Source organism: Notechis scutatus, chromosome 2, assembly GCF_049901735.1.
Source record: "Notechis scutatus isolate UNSWTSFEM ecotype Mainland chromosome 2, rNotScu1.2, whole genome shotgun sequence".
NCBI lineage: Eukaryota > Metazoa > Chordata > Lepidosauria > Squamata > Elapidae > Notechis > Notechis scutatus.
The window spans coordinates 182976039-182995321 of record NC_142010.1 but is presented as its reverse complement, the minus strand read 5'-3'; the positions used below and the strand labels follow the sequence as shown (position 1 = coordinate 182995321).

Sequence of the window (19283 nt, the reverse complement as noted above, 5' to 3'; positions counted from 1 at the left end):
AATAGATTAACTGGAAGATATTCATTATGCAAGTATAACATTGTGAAACTCAACCTCATCCTTTGCCCAAATGCTATTATAGTTATTTTTATAGTAAGATATTCATTTTGATTTTAAAATAATAATTCTGATTGTGATTCAATGTCTTTCAATACACGTGGGAATATTACGTGTGCCAGGTTCAAGAAGAATATTTGTGACCAATCACCCCAATCTCATATAGTTAAGACGAAGTTTTCAGGACACCTTATTTTTGTAGTTCTGAACAATCCATTCACTTTATTTTTGCCTCTATGTCTTACACTTATGGAGAGACTTAAGCAGCACATTAAATCATGCCTCCCCCTTTATTCAATATACATTGAATATTTCTACATTGAATAAATGAACTATACCAGATATTTCTGTTTCAGAATTGTAAAAAAATGAATTACATTTTATAAGTACAAAAACTAAAAATTGAGTTGCATTTTATAAAAAGTCTATATCAGAGACTTTTGGAATTTTCTCTTTGAATATCTTGATTAGAGAATAAATGTTTGTATTAAAATCTACAGAACTCATTTTAACCATATGTTCAAGAGACTTTACCTGGTTAATTTACTGGGTAATATTGTCAAATAAAATTGGAAATATTAAAATGTATAGTTTAATGAATGAATACAATGTGGCTTTTGCCGGACAAAATAAATAAAATGGCTCAATTATTTCCCATCTTTTAAGAATAGAACGATGCTTTCTAGAGAGATACAATAATGTTTGAATGAGAGGACTTCTGCATCTCAGTTTTATTACAATAAAGTTTGCACAGGAGAATAATTCAATACATTGTATCCATGGAAATTAATTTGCAGATGCATTAACAAAATGGAGCAAAACTATCATTGGAAATTAATTGATCTCTTATTCTCATCAAATATTTGCTTGAACAGGAAAGATAAATGGGTTTTAAAATAAGTAGCATTGTTGTGGTAATTTTAACCATTAGGATTTAGCTTACTTTTGCATTTCACTGAAATGTCTACTTTAAAAAAAAACCTCTAGATGAGTAGATGTCTTTAACTATTTATTTGCTTATTTATTTGGAACCCCTATCCTGTCCTCCCAAATATCCTAATTACAGATTTGCCTTCTGGAAGTTACATTCAGGAAGATATAGCATATTGCTCCTATCTTTGTGAGGGGACTGAAAATTGTTGTGATACCATGGCAAGCTGCAAGTGTGGTACTCACACAGGACACTTTGAGTGTATCTGTGAAAAGGGATACTATGGCAAAGGACTACAGCATGAATGTACAGGTTAGTAACTATTTTCTTCTGTTATGTTTTGTATCAGGCTTGGGTTTGGGCAAGGTTGTTCAAAGCTTCCCAGTACTGTATATCCCAGGACCATACTTATTGTACCAACAGATTGGTTTTACAGAATTTATAACACATTCAAGAGATGTCTGTAATAGCCAAAGTCCAAACCTGAATATTTAGCCAGCCAAATGGCTCATAGCTCCTTGTATGCAATTTCCATGCTTGGAGTTTCGATATGTTACGTTTGACTTCACAAATTACATGTAATGCATATAGCCCCCATAAAAACCCCACTCATGATATAAATGTCCATTAAAGAATTTGTCTATACTGTAGTGTCTCGTGAGTATGGTGGTGGAAAACTTGGGTTTCTTATTTGTGGAAATTGTGAGAAATCGTCATCTTTCAAGTGCCCCATCTTGGACATCAGCAGATTCAAACCATCATTCAGATTAAGTTTTTTATTTAGCTGGATATATAATTGTTGGCTTTACATAATTTGCATTTTCTTGTAAATATTGTCAGTATTTAATTGGATACATCTTGAGAGTCAATACACTTCATGGATTTCCCAGTTGGCTAGATATCAGTACCAATATGTTGCCTTGCAAGGTTATCTCCACAGTAGAGATCTTAAATAGTATAAAATAATATAACCATACTTGGGGCAAAACTTTGTGCTTCTAGTTAAATTGTGTGATGTGACAAGTACTGTATATTAGTTTTATCTAGGTTGTTATGGGTGTACATGAAAGTAGAAATCTATAGGTTAGAAAAAGTTACATGATATGCTCCAGTTAATTGTGATAATGGTAGAAGGAGTTCTGGGAAAATTTGTCCAGTTTTCTGAATGAATGCAGTTCAGGAGAGAAAATATTCTCCAACTTGATGGGCAAGATAGGAATAAGAAAAATAAAAAGTGGAATGGGCCATTTTGAAAGCCAAAAGTGAATGAAAATGCTGACACTTTGGTGACTGTCTACTTAAGGAAAATACTGTTTCAGAGAAGTGTAGTAAGCTATATTTATTCAAGCAGACAGACACTGTGGAAAAGGGATGGATTAAAATCATGATGGACTTCACTATTCATAATAAAGACAGAATGAGCAAAGGATACAAAAGTGATGAGAAATTCTAGATTTTGGCCTTTTTTACAGAAAAAAATGAACATGGAAGAAAAGGAAAGGAGTGTTATAAACTAAAATGCAAATCAAATGACTGCAGAAAAAGAAAGTAGGAATCTTATATGAAACAGAAGAAGAGAGAGTTGGGAAGATCCAAAGAAAGACAGCGTGGAAAATGTTTGAAATACAGTGGAAAGAATTATGTAACAGCATGTGGAGTGTATGTGTAATTATATTAACAAAGTATGAAAAAGGATGCTTGGTAAAAATGATGAAATGAAAGTTGCTGTGGCTAAGAGGAAAATGCATAGAAGAGAACGAATGCTTCCAACTCTGAGAAAGTTTTGTATAAAACTAAGACACTGTATAGAAAGAAAAAGATATTTGCCCAAAACAAAGTGGAAGAGAGTAAAGATGAAAAGATGAAGAGAAAATGCAGGGGTATGTTGATGGAATTAAACAATTGTTTTAGAAATGCTAAAGATTGCTAAATAAAGACTCCCCAAGAGAGTGAAAGGAATTAAAATAAAAGTGATGAAATTATTTGGAGTGAAATTGAAATGAGGAAATGCTGGAAGAATTTGTTTAAGTATTGATAGTAGCCGCTTGTAGGAAAATGGAATTGAATCAAATGTTACATTAATAACATTTGGTCTTCTGGATGGAGATTGTGCATGTGTGTGTGTGAATGAATAAAAAGAATTATATGAATGCTATCAGAGATTTGGGAAATGACACACTTACAAGCATTGCAGCATTCCCACAGTCACATGATCAAAATTCAGATGCATGGCAACAAGTTCATATTTATGATGATTGCAGTGTCCTGTCCTGGGGTCATGTGATCACCTTTTGCAACCTCCTGACATAGAAACACAATGGGGATGCCAGATTCACTTAATAACTGTGCTATTAACTTACCAATTGCAGTGATTCACTTAACAACTGTAGCAAGAAAGGCGTAAAATAGAGCAAGACTCACTTAACTAATGTTTCACTTAGTAACAGAAATTTTGCACTCGATTTTAGTTGTAAGTTGAGGACCACCTATAGAAAAAAAAATCCTTTATATTTTTTTGTTTGTTTCATAGCAGATTCAGAAAAACTCATATTGTGCCTCTGATGTAAACAAATGCATCACTTTCCTAATAATCTTAACATGGCATTTTGACTCTCCAATATAAAGCAACCAGTGGTGGAATTCAGCCGGTTCGCACCAGATCGGGTGAACCGGTAGCAAGGATTTGGCGTGGGTCGCCGAATCGGTAGTAAGTTCTGGCTGGCCACGCTCCTGACCTGGTTGGCCGGTTGCCGCTGGCTCGCTTGCCCTGCCCACCTGATGCTTGCTCACCCCACCCACCTAACGCTCGCCCTTTAAGGTATTTCTTTTTTTCCCCTCCCGACAATCAGCTGTTCATACAAACAGCTGTTCTGGGATTCCCCTTGCTAAGGCCCAGGAAGGCAAAAAATGGAAGGAGGGGCTCAGTCCCCCCTCCATGTTTTGCCTTCCTGAGGCCCAGAGGAGCCTTCTGGGAGCAAAAAGGTCCCCCCAGAGGATCTTCTGAGGCCAGGAAGGTCCCAAAATGGAGCATGGAAGGGTGCTGCATGCCCCTCCCATGCTCCGTTTTTTTCTTCCTGAGCCCCAGAGGAGTCTTCTGGGAGCAAAAACGCCCCGCAAAGGCCTCCTCCTCTGATATTTCACTTATGAAAATATCTACTATAATAAAGCAGAGAAGGTTAGTTCTCCAATAAGCATGGAATTAAAACCACAATTATTCCTTAACATCAGCTGTGCTGATTGGGGTTGCAGTCCAACCATTGGAGGACTGTAAGTTCTTCCTTTCTGCTGTATTATTTTCTTTTGATTCTGCTTTTAGATTTTGTTCAAAAACATCTCACTCCAAGTAAAGCAGGAGAGCCAGTTTTATTTAAAAGGAATAGATATTTGATCCAATACTGGGGGAATGAGGAATAAGATGAGAGGGAGGAAAGAGATTGAGATCATTTGAAATGCAAGACTGTTGTGCAATAGTATGTAAAAAGTGTGTAGAAAAAGATATTTGGATTGTGTGATCAGCTTAGTATATCAAGAAACTAGGCTGACTCTTTGTGCCTAAAATATGTCTGTATCTTCCAAATACACAGGCTGTGGTGTCTCATTTAAAGCTAGGTTTGTTGGGGGTTGTCTGGGGAAGTCTTGGACATTGTGGTGGTACATATTTTAGGAATCATGTCAGTGGACTTTTCCTGCATGTTCCATCAAGCTATCTTGAGCTCTATTTTGTAGGAAGATGAGAAACTGATCTAGCAAAACTATAAACAACAGTTTATTTTTTAGAAAGATTTGGGTGACGTCTCTTTTTTGAAATTTTAGCCTCTTATATGTATACATGTACATGTACACGTACACGTACATGTATATGTATGTATGGTATTTGGCTTTGTTCGGGTATTTTCCCACGTCATTATAGTTGTGCTTTTAAAGTTGTAGCAACGTTTCAGCAGAATCTCATCTGCCATCATCAGGCTTCTGTATTGTGTTCGTCTGTGAGTCAGACTTTTACAGTTGTTTCAGTTTTAAATTTGGGCCTAGCCTACTGCTGTGCCAGAATGGTTTTTTCTTCATCCTGATTGGTTGGGAGTCTTGATCTGTGTTTATTGGTCTTGGAGTTTGCTGTGTTCTGCTTGATTGGTGTTTCTAACATTAGAAACTTACGTGTATGGTATTCGGCTTTGTTCAGGTATTTTCCCACATCATTATAGTTGTGCTTTTAAAGTTGCAGCAACGTTTCGGCAGAATCTCATCTGCCACAGAAGCCTGATGATGGCACATGAGATTCTGCCGAAGCGTTGCTACAACTTTAAAAGCACAACTATAATGACGTGGGAAAATACCCAAACAAAGCTGAATACCACACACACACACACACACATACATACATATACATACATATACTAGCAGCTGCTCTACATTTTACACTCTAGCAGAAAGGGAAAGTCTTCTATATCCTTTCACAGATTTTGGACATTTTACTTTCTCTTTTTATGTATTGAAATGTTATGCTTTACTTTATCTGATAACACAAGAAACTTTTAACTACCAAAAAAAAAAGCTCCAACAAAAACAAAGCCAAAAGCAATCTGCCAAATATCTCATACTACATTAAACTGGATAATCTAATCTCAAAATAGAACTAAAATCAAGATGTTTTTGCAAATAGAAACAAAATAAACCTTCCTTAGACCCTATCAGCTAAAATCAAGTGTATACATTAAAAGTGCTAAATATAGAAAATCTCCCATATAAAAGTTCTATAGTTAGAAAGCTACTGCTGTACCACAGAGGTAACATTGAAAACTGTTGTAGCTAATTGATGGCTTTAGACCAGGGGTGTCACGTGATATATTGGGACTTTCCCCCCCTTTGCTAAACTGGGTGGGGGCGTGGCTAGCATGTGACGCATCCGGCCCGTGGCCAGGAGTTTGACAGCCCTGCTTTAGATCATTAGCAAGGTACCAGTAATCTCCTATTCATCCTAAACAGATTTTATTTATTTTTTAAAAAATTATATAGCCACCTACTCCCTCACAGCAACTCTAGGCAGCTTACAAACAGTAAAAACACAATATAGATTTTTTTAAAAAAAAAAAAAAACCCTACCCATGGCGACAACATAGATTTTTAACCTGTGAGCTAGTATAAACTGGAGTTCAGGTGAGGAAGTCCTTTTTTTCTTCAGTTTCTTTATTATCCACCTCTTGCTGCTTAGATAAGTGTAGGTATCCTCTACTCTAAGACATTATTTACCTCTTAATCAGATGCATCTGTTGTCATGGTAAAGGTCATATAATGGAAGGATCAATACACAGTAGTTTATAATATTGATCAAACATTGGCTAATGTTTTTCTGTTTGTTTCACCAAGTTCATTTTTGTACCTGGATATTCCCATGTCAGATATAGAATTCTAACAATGTGTAGACAATGCCAAAATAATCACATTAAATGGCTGGTCTTTCAAATGGGAGTGTTCACTGGCATCTACTTTAGGTTTCTCAAGAGAAACACTACTTTACCCAACTAAATCAGAACCTGATTTTAACCCCGAGAACGAATCTGATATAAGATATATCTATTGTAAGAATGTCTCATCTCTTTATAACATACTTTAGTAAAGTTAACAGATATGACCTTCCCAGTTATCAAGAGAAAAAGTAACAATGTTTTCTTTAAAAATCAGAAAGTATGTCTGTTCCAGCCAAGGCCTCAAATTTTAAGAATCCCTAAGACCTTCCTAAATCTCTTGGATCCCTACATCCTTCTAATTACCGTATTTGCCGGCGTATAAGACGACTTTTTTGCCCCGAAAAACATGCCTCCAAGTGGGGGGGTCGTCTTATACGCCAGTATATCCACTGCCGGCTTTGGATGCTTGTTGGACGCAGCGAAGGCGCCTCTGGCTTCCTGGATCCCCTGCGTCGCTTCCGCTTCATCCCGCTCGCCTCGCTCCGCCCGAGGCTGCAGCCTTCCTGCTCTTCCCACGGCCCCTGGCACTCTGCCCTGCCGCTGCAGCCCCGGGGATTTCTGGAGGGCGTTTCCGGTGGTGGTGGGGGGTCGTTTTATACGCCGGGTCGTCTTATACGCCGGCAAATACGGTACCTTGTATCTCCTAAAGGTTTTCTTAATCATTATTTTTTATTATTTAGCATATGGCAAATACATGGACTTATAGTGGCTCAAATGTTAATGTCCAGTCCACCCAGCCATTCAAGGACAGGGTGGTCTATATTGAAAAAAAATCAGACATTGGGCTGGTGTAATCCCTTGATGAACATTCAAACACAATGTGATGGATAGTTTGTTGAGGAGCACCACAGCCGCACTGAGGTGTAGAGACAAGACCCCACTTAAACAATGAGTCCTGGCAGACATCATGTTGGGTACGGATTCTGTTCACAGTTAACCAATGCTGGTGAGGAAGGTCAAAACCTGGCACCTTTTGTGTAGGGTCAACTATGGAACTGCCTGTATCTGGGTATCCAGCAGTCTGTTTGGCTTTCCACTGTATGTTGATGTCAAAGTTGTTAGACAGCTGTTGAGTGAGTGCCAGAGAGTGCCAGTTGATAGATAAGGAAGATCAGTGTGCACAGGGAGAAATGGGTTTCTCATAATTTTGTTGTATTCCTTCACTAAGGCTTCTTTCCTTCGTAGAGCTGATGGTACAATGTGGCTCAAGATGGGGAGTCAGCAAGTAGGAGTAGATTTTATGCAATCGCTTATGATCCTCATTGTATCATTTAGTCTAGCATCGATATTGCTAGTGTGGTAGGTATTAAGCCAAACAGGGGCACAATATTTAGCTGTGGAGTAGACCAACCCTAGTGCTGATATTTTGAGAGTAGCAGCTGAGGCTCCCCAACTTGATCCTCGTAGTTTCTGGAGTGAGTTGTTCCTTGATCTTAGCAGAAATAAAAAATTCCTTAATCAGTTAGCAGGTATCCTAGAGATGGTCTATAGCTGATTCTTGAAGTCCAGAAGAATGAATTCAAAAAAATACTCTTCTTATTTCTACTCATACCAAATCAATTCTAATTCGCCCTAGATTTTCCTGTAGGACACAATTTTAAAAGAAGAAAATTCTGCATCAAAGCCAGTCATTAGAATGTTCATTGATCAACTTTCATAATGTAGCCCATAACATCCAACTGAAGGTCTCCAATAGAAGCATATGATGCTGATACCAATTGTTCAGTTTCATGAATTTCTTATAGATCTTTCCCTAATCCAGTTATAAGATGGCCATTTGCATCCGACAGAAGCTCAGTCATCCACTCATACTCTAGTACAGAGGTGGGAAACGATGGCCCCTTCATGAATTGAGGACTTCAACTCCCAGAATTCCTGAGCCAGCAGGTCCACGAGTCATAAGAAGGCCATCATTCTCCAAACCAGCTCTAGCATACAAATCCACTAATCCTAATTGAAGATTTTTATTAAAAGCAACTGCCTCAGGGCTTCCACCTAAAAATACATTACTTTTTCTGAGATGCTTATTAGATAATAGTTTCCTAACATCCATCACAAGTCTCTAGAATCACAGCCATCACTATTGTTGCAAAAGTGTGTTAATCTTATCCCAGCTAGCCTGCACCTGTTAATTAATATAGCATGATTTTGAAACATTAATAAAATCTTGCCCCATCCTCTCCAATTAAAAATTTGACTCCATCTCTAACTAATCCTTTGTATCACTGTACATCCACAGGGTGGTAACATCCTTTAATATTGTTATGTGTTTTCATAAAAATTAAAATCCAAAGATGAGGTGGGACAACACTGAAATTACTCACAGCTAAGTTTGCCTTTCAGTGATATAGACCAGGAGTGGGCAACTTTGGCCCCATGCTGTTTGAGAATTCTGAGAGTTCTCAGGTCAAAAGCCTACTCTTATATAGACTGTACCACTACTGCACGGGTGTCAAACTCATTGTGTCACATTGCCGTCACCTGATGTTTCATGGCCACCCGTTTGACACCCCTGCGCTAGTGCTTTCAGTTAGCGGGGTTGCTGGACATGGAAAAAATATTTTGTAATAAATAAGTACACCAGATGCACTTCAATTTGACTATGTGGTGTATGTACTCTGGAAGCCTAGATCATTGATGTTTAAACTGCAAACTGACACATATTTTATGGTGAACACAAATTTTGTGGATAAATGTTGTCATAAGTATACAAAGATCACTGATAGGAAATGAAAAAGAGGCATTTTATCACTTTACATATTATTTTCCAAAAACATACATCTGCATAATTTCTTGCATATACAGGCTGGCCTGATGCCAACTTTTTAGCAGTGTTTTGAATCTTTAAAATTGTTGAAATAATAATATTTCTTTAAAAATCTGATGGATGTGTCCGTGTTACTGGATGGAAACCAATAATTGTCTTTCCTTGAACTTTTGATGACATTTATAGTGCCTTTTGTTGTAACATGGCAAGATGTATCAAATAATATTTCTGTATCTTATCCAGAGTGTAATCATTCCGCTGCCTAGAAACTGTTTTTCTCTTTTTCTTTTTTCAAGAGTGACTTAATGTAATAAATTAGCCTACTGCTTTCCAGATGTGCCTGATTGTAACCCCCATCATCCCCAGACAACAAAATTAAAGAAGCTGAAGTTTTAAGAAGTGTTTAGGATGCTTCTGTTTGTAAAACAAGACTTAAAAGTAAATCATTTGATCTTTTTTTTTGAACTTCAGTTGTCCAAATGTGGTTGCCAATAGCCAATTGCTAAACAGCATTTAATAAATATAAATATGTATGTTTAAGGATTGTTATCTACTGAGTCCAAGCAATGGAGCTCTCTCTGTTGTAGCTGTAGTTCTTTGGATTAGATAAAACTATTTTTGATCCTGTTGTATTTTTAGGAGAAATGTTAAAACTTGGCTTTTTAAGAAAGCCTTAGTAGGAGAACTAATATAAGCTAGAATGCCCATCCAAGTTGGGGTTTATAAATTTTGTTCACAATGGCATTAGTTTCTTTTTCAGTAATGTGTTGCTACTGTTTATATTTTATATCAATTCTATATTTTAACTCTGACTATAGGGAGGGTAGGTACACTCATATTCCTCCTTATGCTGAGTTCCATAAAGCCCAGTAGAGAAATGTGTTTCTCTTCAAGCTACATGATCCTGATTTCTTATGTGCAAATGGAGATAAGATAATGCTGGCTGTTCCCAGAAGCTGTTGTAAAAAGAACCAACCAACTAAATCAGGATTAGCCTAAAGTGGCTATTTTTGGCAAGAGAGATAAAACACAGTTTTTGAAAAATTGCTCATCAGAAAATTGAGCAGCATTTTTTGTGTCTCTCTCAAACTGCTCATCGTCATCATTGGAAAGCTGGCATTCCCAAACCATCATTCTCAGTCTATATAAGAGAAAGTTGTTAACAATATCAGTAGTTGTTTGGAGTGTGGTTCAGGCAACATGTCTATGTATCCTTCACTAAAAAAATTAATATTCTGCTCCTTTAATGTAGTTATGGTATGTAAATATCCTACAGTTCTCACAGTGCTGCCTAAATATTTATGTATACCTTACCCATGTCATGTGACTGTACTATTATTTATCTTTCTTATTTTCTTTATCTTCTCTTTTATTGATGGCATTATTATTATTATTCTGTTGCTTTGCATGTACACTGAGAATTTATGTACCAGAAACAAATTTCTTGTGTGTCTAATCAAATTTTGCCAAATAAAATATTCAATTCATTTCAATATTGGGAATAAAATAATTGTCCTTCCAAATCTAGAGCAAGAATTTTAGTGTTTGGAATGTGAATGTTTCTTTAACCAATGCTTAGGTATATTTTATCTGCTCCTAACAGAAATTATATCCAGCTAGGTGGCAGCACCCAGCTGATCTTGGCTGAACTCAAAAGCTAAGTTAAATGAATCAGGTTTAGTTAAAATTCAGTTTGCATTGATTATGAAGTCATCAAGAGCTGAGTCTGAATTCAAGACAGACTTTATTTGATAAGAACATTTTCTCCTTCTTGTCTTTCAGCATATGGGTTCTAGTAACTGAGACCATACACTTGTATATTTTTAGCTACTGGATATTTTATATTGGGATAAATTGCAATCTATGTAGACCTAAAGGCTCCAGAGAATATTCACGCATGCTGGAGGAAACATCTGTAATGGATACCCTCTCACTTTGATTAACTATACTTCAAGATGTATATATGAGCCTTGTTTCAGCTGTGTTGTCAAAATACTTAGCAGGTAATAGGTGAGAATAGCAAGGGAATTTATATGTTTGAATGTAATCAGTGTTTTACAGGTTACAAAAGAATTAATTCTCTTAACCTTTTTTAAAGATGTAAAACAACAATTCAGTTGTTTTGAATTGTTATTATCTTCATACAGCAGAATGGACTGAAGATGATTAGAACAAAACAATAGCAAATTTGGGTTGTGAAAATAAATACCCATGTTTTGTTGAATTTCTACAAAAAGAGAAACGTCCAGATCAAAACTGTATAGGCCACATTTTGAAAAACAAGTCATTTAAGCCTCCACATTGACTTTCAAATTGAGAAATGAACTCCTTATTTTCCAAACTTAAACAATTCCTTCTAATAATTAAGCCAAGAAATTTTAGTTCCGTTCTTTTATAGACATACTTTACATGTATCTAATATATTCAAATATTCTTTAATTGAATCTTTGCTGTTATCCTTCCCTTCTCATTTCTTATGGATATATTCTTTCTGAAAGGTAGAAAAATAGCCCCTTTATGATGGAAAAGCTGTGGATGGTACTTAATGTCTATAGATCATTATATATGACAAGTATGTCCTGAAAAGGAAGAAACTAAAATTACTTGCCTATGAAGTTTCCCTCATAGAAATCACCACCAAGACTGGTGGATGAAAATGGTCTCATTTGTAAGTGTTTAGCTCTCCAATTCAGAAGCTAGATCTATTCTCAGGGTGATCCAGGACACTTCTGCTTTTTCTGTGTTGTATTGCTGCACATTCACAGTTTACCAAATAGGAAGCAAAGACTTATTTATATGTGTGTGTGTGTGTGTTTTATTTAAGTTTTTACAAAACATACAAATACAAATAAAATATCTTTTTTTGAGAACAGCGTGGCCCCGGGTTATCACTTCTCCATACAGACATAAACTCAATACATGTTTATCTTATACATTCTAATCCATATCTTATAAATATTTTAACAATTTTTTCAATAGCTTTTCCCTTTCTTTACTTTCTATAGCCTTATTTTAAATTATCTCATTTCCTTTCTTAATTCAATTTCATATCTTTTTCTAATTTTTAAAATCTTTCTAATCAATGTTTTTATACTTTCGTCTGTCCTGTTTACAATTTCATATTGTCTTTTCTGATAAAACAAATTTCCCCCTGTAATTATTAGACTGGAATGTAACACCTTTGTATCTTTTTTCAAATCTTGTTTAAAAATTTAAGTTACACCTTTACAGTTATAACATTCATTTTTTAACCTCTATTTTATAACACATACCTATTTTCAATCTAATTCTACTTGGTACATTCCCTTAAAAATACACACTAAATTCTTAAAAGAAAAAAGTATATATGTATATGTATCTGTTTTCTTAAGTTTTCATGGGTATTTATATGTATGGTATTCAGCTTTGTTCGGGTATTTTCCCACGTCATTATAGTTGTGCTTTTAAAGTTGTAGCAACGTTACGGCAGAATCTCATCTGCCATCATCATATACAGAAGCCTAATGATAGCAGATGAGATTCTGCTGAAACGTTGCTACAACTTTAAAAGCATAACTATAATGACGTGGGAAAATACCCGAACAAAGCTGAATACCATACGTATATATATATCTGTGTATATATGTATAACAATAGTAAATGGAATAATTATTCTATTCAAGTACAACTCTGCCATTAATATTAATAACAATCTTTTACATTTCTATTTCTTTTAACATTACCTAGTAATATCAGTTGTCTTTCACTTTAATCATCTATATTTCATATTTTACTTATTACTGTCTTTAAATAAAAAACAAAACAATAGTTATTAACACTAGTAAATAAAATTATTATTCTTATTCAAATTCATCTTGTCAACTGATAAAAATCTTCCATGTTTCTTTTCAGTTTTTTTAACTTACTTTTTGAATCATTGAGAGACTTATTCTTTTTACAAACAAATATTCTGTTACACATCAATACAAATTTTTATATCACTTTAATCATCTAAACATATTTTCTAACCCTTTTCTATTTCTAATATAACAATGCTATCCCATGCACCCTTGCAGAATCCTCTCCTTAAGTTAAATTTTAACCATTGTCTCTGTGTCTTTTAAATAGGTTTATACCTTTAATTCTTGTACACTTTTCCTGTACCTTTATATCTTGTTTCTGTTCTTTGTAGCTTCTTTTCCTTTCCCTCTTCCCTCTCTTCTTCTCCCTCCCCTTTTTATTCCCTTTTCTATCTGATTCTCCCTTCTGTGATCCTCCCTTCGGCTTCTTCCTGATATTATGATTGCTTTTCAAATTACTCTTTTTGTTGTTGTTGTTGCTTCAATGCTTAAGTTTTTAACTCCCTTTGCCCCCTTTCCCTTTTTTACCCTGCTTAAAGTTTCTTGGTAATTAAAGATGGCTTCTTCTTAATCCTGCCCTTCTTGTTCTGCCAGCGTTTCTTGTTGCTTTTCATAGTTCAAAATCTCCATTTCTAAAAATTGAAATCTGAAGCCAAAAGATCTTCTTCCCTCTTGTGCTTCTTCTTTTTGTTCTTTAAGTCTCATTTTTAACTCTTCAAGGAGTGATGCCATTTAAAAAAAATTTTAACCCCCAATTGATTTTATTTTGTTTCATTAGGATCCACCATCCAAAATTCCAGGAATCACCCAATAATCCAAAACTGTTTCTTGCTTCTTTTCTCACTTTCTCTTTCCAGGGGCTTTGTTATCTTGTAACAAAGTTTCAGCTACAATGTATCTTTTGCAAACCTTGTTAAAATTCCACTATTGATTTTTTTAAGTTCCAGGTGGTCTCCTCCATTTCCCAGGTTCCACCCTCTTGTTTCCTTTTTCCCTCCTCTGCTTTCTTTCTTTTTTAAAGAAATTTTTTAAATTATCCAAGAATCTTTATCCCTTTGACACTTTATTTTCAGCTAGAAATAGCCTATTAATGTCAAAGTGGATTAGTATCAATTTCTTATTTGAATCTCTTCTTCTTAACATTCCAAGTCAATTAAAACTGTCAATGTGAGAGGAAGAAAAGCTAATTCTGTTTCCTTTCCCTTTTTTTTTTTCACCGCTTAAGAACTTTTTTAGGAATAGTATTAGTCTTTAAAATTCAGGTTCCAGGTACCTTAAATAAATGTTCTCCATTCAACCCGGTCAGTCAAACTTTCTCCTTTAAACTTCCTCCTGCACAATCTTGTCCGGTCGGGTTCTTCTTTGAGGTGGTCATTTCTGACCAACGCTGCAACCGCCTTTGGGAAAGGGAGTAATGGCCAGCCGAGGAGGAGAGATGCGGCTCTCCTCAACCCCGCTGATGGCTCCCCCTTCTTCACCACCTCTACGGGGTGTCTTCAGCCCTGAATCCGGGCAGCTCAGGGTGCTCCAGTGGCAAACACAGATCAAAACTGCGCATGATCGCGGATTTTGGTCCGTTGCCGAAGAAGCCCAAACCGGAAGTCAGGAAGCAAAGACTTATTGAAGGGGCCTGGTCACCATCAATTAAATTAGAACAAGTATAATACATAGGCAAATTCCAGTGACATGGTTGAGACAACTCTAACATCTGCAAATGTTTTGGTTGACTTCTTCCAGTTGAACTGTAGAACACTGATTTTTATTTATGTTCACTGTATCATGAAGTTATTTTTTCTACAAAGGAGTAAATGCTAAAAATTATATAAAATATAATTGGTTTTGTTCATAGGTTCAATCTCTAACTTTTTTTTTAACCAGGAGAATATTTAGTTCATATGACAATCTTAAAGCAAATGGATGGTTTGTAGCTCAGGAGGAGCCAAAATTTTAACAAATTGTGCTGTGATCATTTGAGGTCAATACATTTATGTGTGTTTAGGATATAGTTCAGCATTTATATTGTAACTCAATGACTAAATGGAAGCTTATTTAGGAATAGGTCTTCCTTTTTAGCAGTCCAGATAAGCCAATACATTTTACTTCTGTTCTTAATCATAGGCTGTATTGTAAATTAAGTACTGGCTTAACCTTAAACAACAAATTAAATATTTGATTACATTCTAATAGTACTCTGCTTTGATTTCTTCCTTTTCTTTGATTTATTATGAATAGCTTGGATAAAAATTAAGCAATATGCCTGCTAAAACTCTCACATTGACATTTTCTTGGTGTAAGTGAAATTTATCCTGCTTTTATGAAAACAGTAAGATTTAGATAACAATTTTCCAAATTTCTTATAAAACTGTTTCCCCCCAGAATTAAAAGTGGAAGCATAGCCCATCAGTTTTACACAACTGAGTCTAAAATAACTATTTTATTGCCAACTACAGGTGACAATGACATACATTAGGGACTCTCTGGACAACTATAGCTGCAGCTGGATTTGATATAATTACATTTTTCCATTACAACCGAACTGTAATAAAGTTTTATTTTTGAGCAGGATACCAGAAGAACCTCAGTTGTTTTGCTGTTATTTTTTGCATGTGACATTATTTTTCCCTATAGCTGGTACAGGATAATGCTAGCAAATTGTATTGTTGTCTTTTAAAGGCACAAAATGTCTTTTTGAGCAAGAACATTGGATACAGAAGAGGCCATTTTAATAACCAAGTCTAACTCTTGCAGAAATCCAAATCTGAAGCATCCTTCACAAATATAGCCTGCCCTTGAACATATCCAGTGACTGATAGACTGCCTCCTCTTTATTGAATTGGTTTACATTGTTAGGAAGGTGTTTCTAAAATGTTGTCAAAACTTCCCTTTCTGTACCTTGAATTCATTATTACATGTCCTGCACACTAGAGCAAGAGAAAACAGGTTTTGTCTTTGACAATATTTCCTCAATGTTCTTTAACCTGAGCTAAACATTCCCAACTTCTTGAATCTCTCTACATTAGGGGTGTCAAACTCACGTTGTCACAGCATCATCACATGACATACCACAATTTTTCCCCTTCACTAAACCAGGCATAGGTAGCATATGATGCATCTGGCCCACGAGTTTGACAAGCCTGCTTTACATGCTGTAAGAATTGCCCACTTCTATTCATTTTTAATTTTAAGAGACCGCCAATGGAAGAGAAGACTAGTATCCTTGCTCCTCTTTATGCTCTTCCTCCTTCCCCTTGACATCTATAAAACATTTTAGTTTTGGGAGTGTGGCTGGAGGCTTATGATTTAATTGGAGTAACGGCCAGAAGTCTGACACCTCTCTTTCTCCTAAGTGCAACCTCTTCAAGTAGAGATGGAAAATGTTAAGGACTTTCTCTTAAATAACTGTAAGGTACGAAAGATCCGTACGTGAAGGTTCAATTAAATTTCTTGCCAATAGCCTATATACCAAAATCTTCTCAACTAATTGTGGACACCTGCTTAGAGTTAGATAAGGGTCAACAGCAATCAAGGACAGTTGTATTTAGTTCTCACGTGGCTTCAGTTATATGATGTCTGGCTCATGATTATGACATTGTAGTAAGCTGTAGTCATTTTACCATCATTTCTGACATTCCCTGCCATCATCTTACAAATGGGGAAGCTGGGAGGAAAACAGAATTTACTCTTGTTTCTGCCATTTTTCCATCTACCCACGCTGCATAGCACTTGCCCACAGCATCTATATTCCCTGATGGCAGTTGTGTTTCTGGTTGCACTTCATAGTGCCTGCTTGTAGCAACCTCCTGTACTCTGTAGCACCTGTCCATGGCACCCTTCACAGTACCTGCACACCTATCCACACTAGTACCTGCTTGTGCAACTACCAGGCAATACCTGTGTACCTGCCAACTTGCTTGCCTGGGTCTCCCGCCGCCTCCTCTTAATAGCTTGTGTGGTTCTGGGGTTACAACCAGGGCTACAGGATTGCCGTCACCAAGCACTGTGGTCATGTGATGTCAAGCTTTACAACTATATCACTTAGCACCATAAATGCCACCATAAGGTAAGGACTATCTGTTTGCAAACAAATTTTGCCACCTAGATTTAAGTAGCAACTCAAATCAGCATACTAAATTAACCGCACATCTACAAGCAGGAATGAACCACTTAAGTAATCCATAAATTTCAGCTAAGGAACATTTAAAGCAAACTATATAGAAGCAATGTTCGTATTCCTTTGTGTTTAGTTTTTCAATCTACTTTGTCCCCGGTTTGAATGAGTTGCTCTTGTCTCCATCTGTCCTTTGTTTTTATAATGATCAGATTTGCTGTTTTGCTTTTTGCTGACTGTGTGAGACTTAATCTCCACAATATTCAGAAAAGCAATAAAAGAATTTCAGTTTGCAGAATTAAAATTCATAGGTATTTGGGAATGAAATAAGAATGCCAAAAAACAAAATGATGCAAGCTGAAGTAATTAACAGTTTATATGGCTCATTTTAGTGCTTTTTCACAAATACATTTAATCCTTTGTCATATATTTGATAATGGAAAATCTACACATCATTTAAATGTGAGCACTTGTGTTTAAGTTACATATGCCCATGAATACATATATACCAGTTTAATTTGTTTCTGCATTGGATTATCACTTACTTAAATATTCTCACATAATTTATTCTAAACAGTATTGTAAAGTTTTTGTCTCATCTAAATCAGCAAAATTTCTTTCTTTCTGAGTAAAATGGGATATTCAGGCCTTTGAACGTTCATTTGGAAGTCTATTCTATCGTGCAGTATATTTTATGTATAAAGTGTGAAAAGAACTGAAATCTTAAAATGTTAAATAAGGAAGCATGCTTGTTTTCTTTGGGGAATTAAAATCTGATCACAGCAAATCTTACTTGTTTCTACTAGCTACTTATTTCATTTGTTTTCTCTCTAAATCAAGCTAAGTAATACTACATGGAGCACAGAGAAATAACAAGAAAAAATAAGCTACAGAAATTAAAGGCATATTTTATTTAACAAACTACCTTTGCTTTCAATATACATACCATTTCATACATTTTTCTTCATCCTTTAAATTCATATCTCTTTTTCAGGAATTTATAAACTTGTAAAAGACTTTCTCAATCTTCCCCTTTTAGTCTTAAATGTATTCCTTCGCTATGAATAATGAATAAACTTATGCTTAAATCACATTTCCAAACAAAATTATAATTCTTTACTTGGTTCTTTACTTTCCCAATGGTCCAATCACTTCTTTAACCTTGCACCATGTTTCCATCTTGTTGCATTTCATGTCAACTAGTATTTATTTATAATGTACATTTTTTCATAAAAATCTCTCCATTATCCCCATTCATCGTAATATAACATGCAATTATTACCAGCCTATGAATTCCATTTTTATCTGCATTTATACAAACTACATGAGACTCTTCTTCCATATATTTATATATTGCTACATCATACTTTTATCTCATTTTCATTACTAAACTAACATCTTCAATTTCCTGCATGTATTCATCAACTGTACTTGACAAGATCGATCACTTTCATTCAGACTGCAATAACTCTATCCTTCCCCCTTTACTTAGTTTCACAGTTGTGCTGCATAGCTAAAGTATTTTGTTTGCTTTTTTTTGCATTTGTTAATACATGTGTTTTGGCCATTAATTCCTATCAATCCCAAGTAGCAATTTTCAGAATGCTTCTGTCATCATAAGAGGGACTCATGGATCTTGATCAGAGGTGTTGTAAGTCAAGCTAATACCACTAAAATAAAGTGCAGGCTATGTTACTGTGTTTGGTAACATTCATGCCTCAAGCTTGTGGTGCTGGTTTTCAGATTTTCAGACTGGATACTGAAGAGGGTATTCACAGCAAAAAAGGCCAGGACAATTATAATTAATCTAAATTGATTAATGCAATCCCAGTTCTTATAATGTCACAGATATATCCCAGTCAGCCACAATGAACCTGGGTAGCAGCAAAGAAAAAATTCCATGGTATCAACTTACAAAAGTAATTGTTTTCATTGGGCAAGTTTTATAGCCCTTCAACCTCCTCTCCCCATTGCTTACTTTAAGCCTTAGAGAAAGGGAAGGTTACATATTAGTGAGGATTACCTACATTGTTAGGTATCTAGCAGTTATTAGGTGTCTAGTTAAGAAAAAGGTGGGAAATAATTATCTAACTGTTATCTGACAGCTTGTGAGAGT

The 19283-nt window shown here is 35.6% G+C and overlaps 1 protein-coding gene across 1 annotated transcript in view; it reads left to right on the top strand.

Annotated features, from left to right (window-relative positions):
- The window catches only part of SVEP1 (sushi, von Willebrand factor type A, EGF and pentraxin domain containing 1), a 134535-nt gene that overhangs the window by 7002 nt on the left and 108250 nt on the right, over window positions 1-19283 (top strand). The window contains exon 3 of the mRNA XM_087957594.1: window positions 1124-1300. Coding sequence (XP_087813720.1) covers window positions 1124-1300 — 177 coding nt within the window. The remainder of the gene's footprint in view (window positions 1-1123; window positions 1301-19283) is intronic.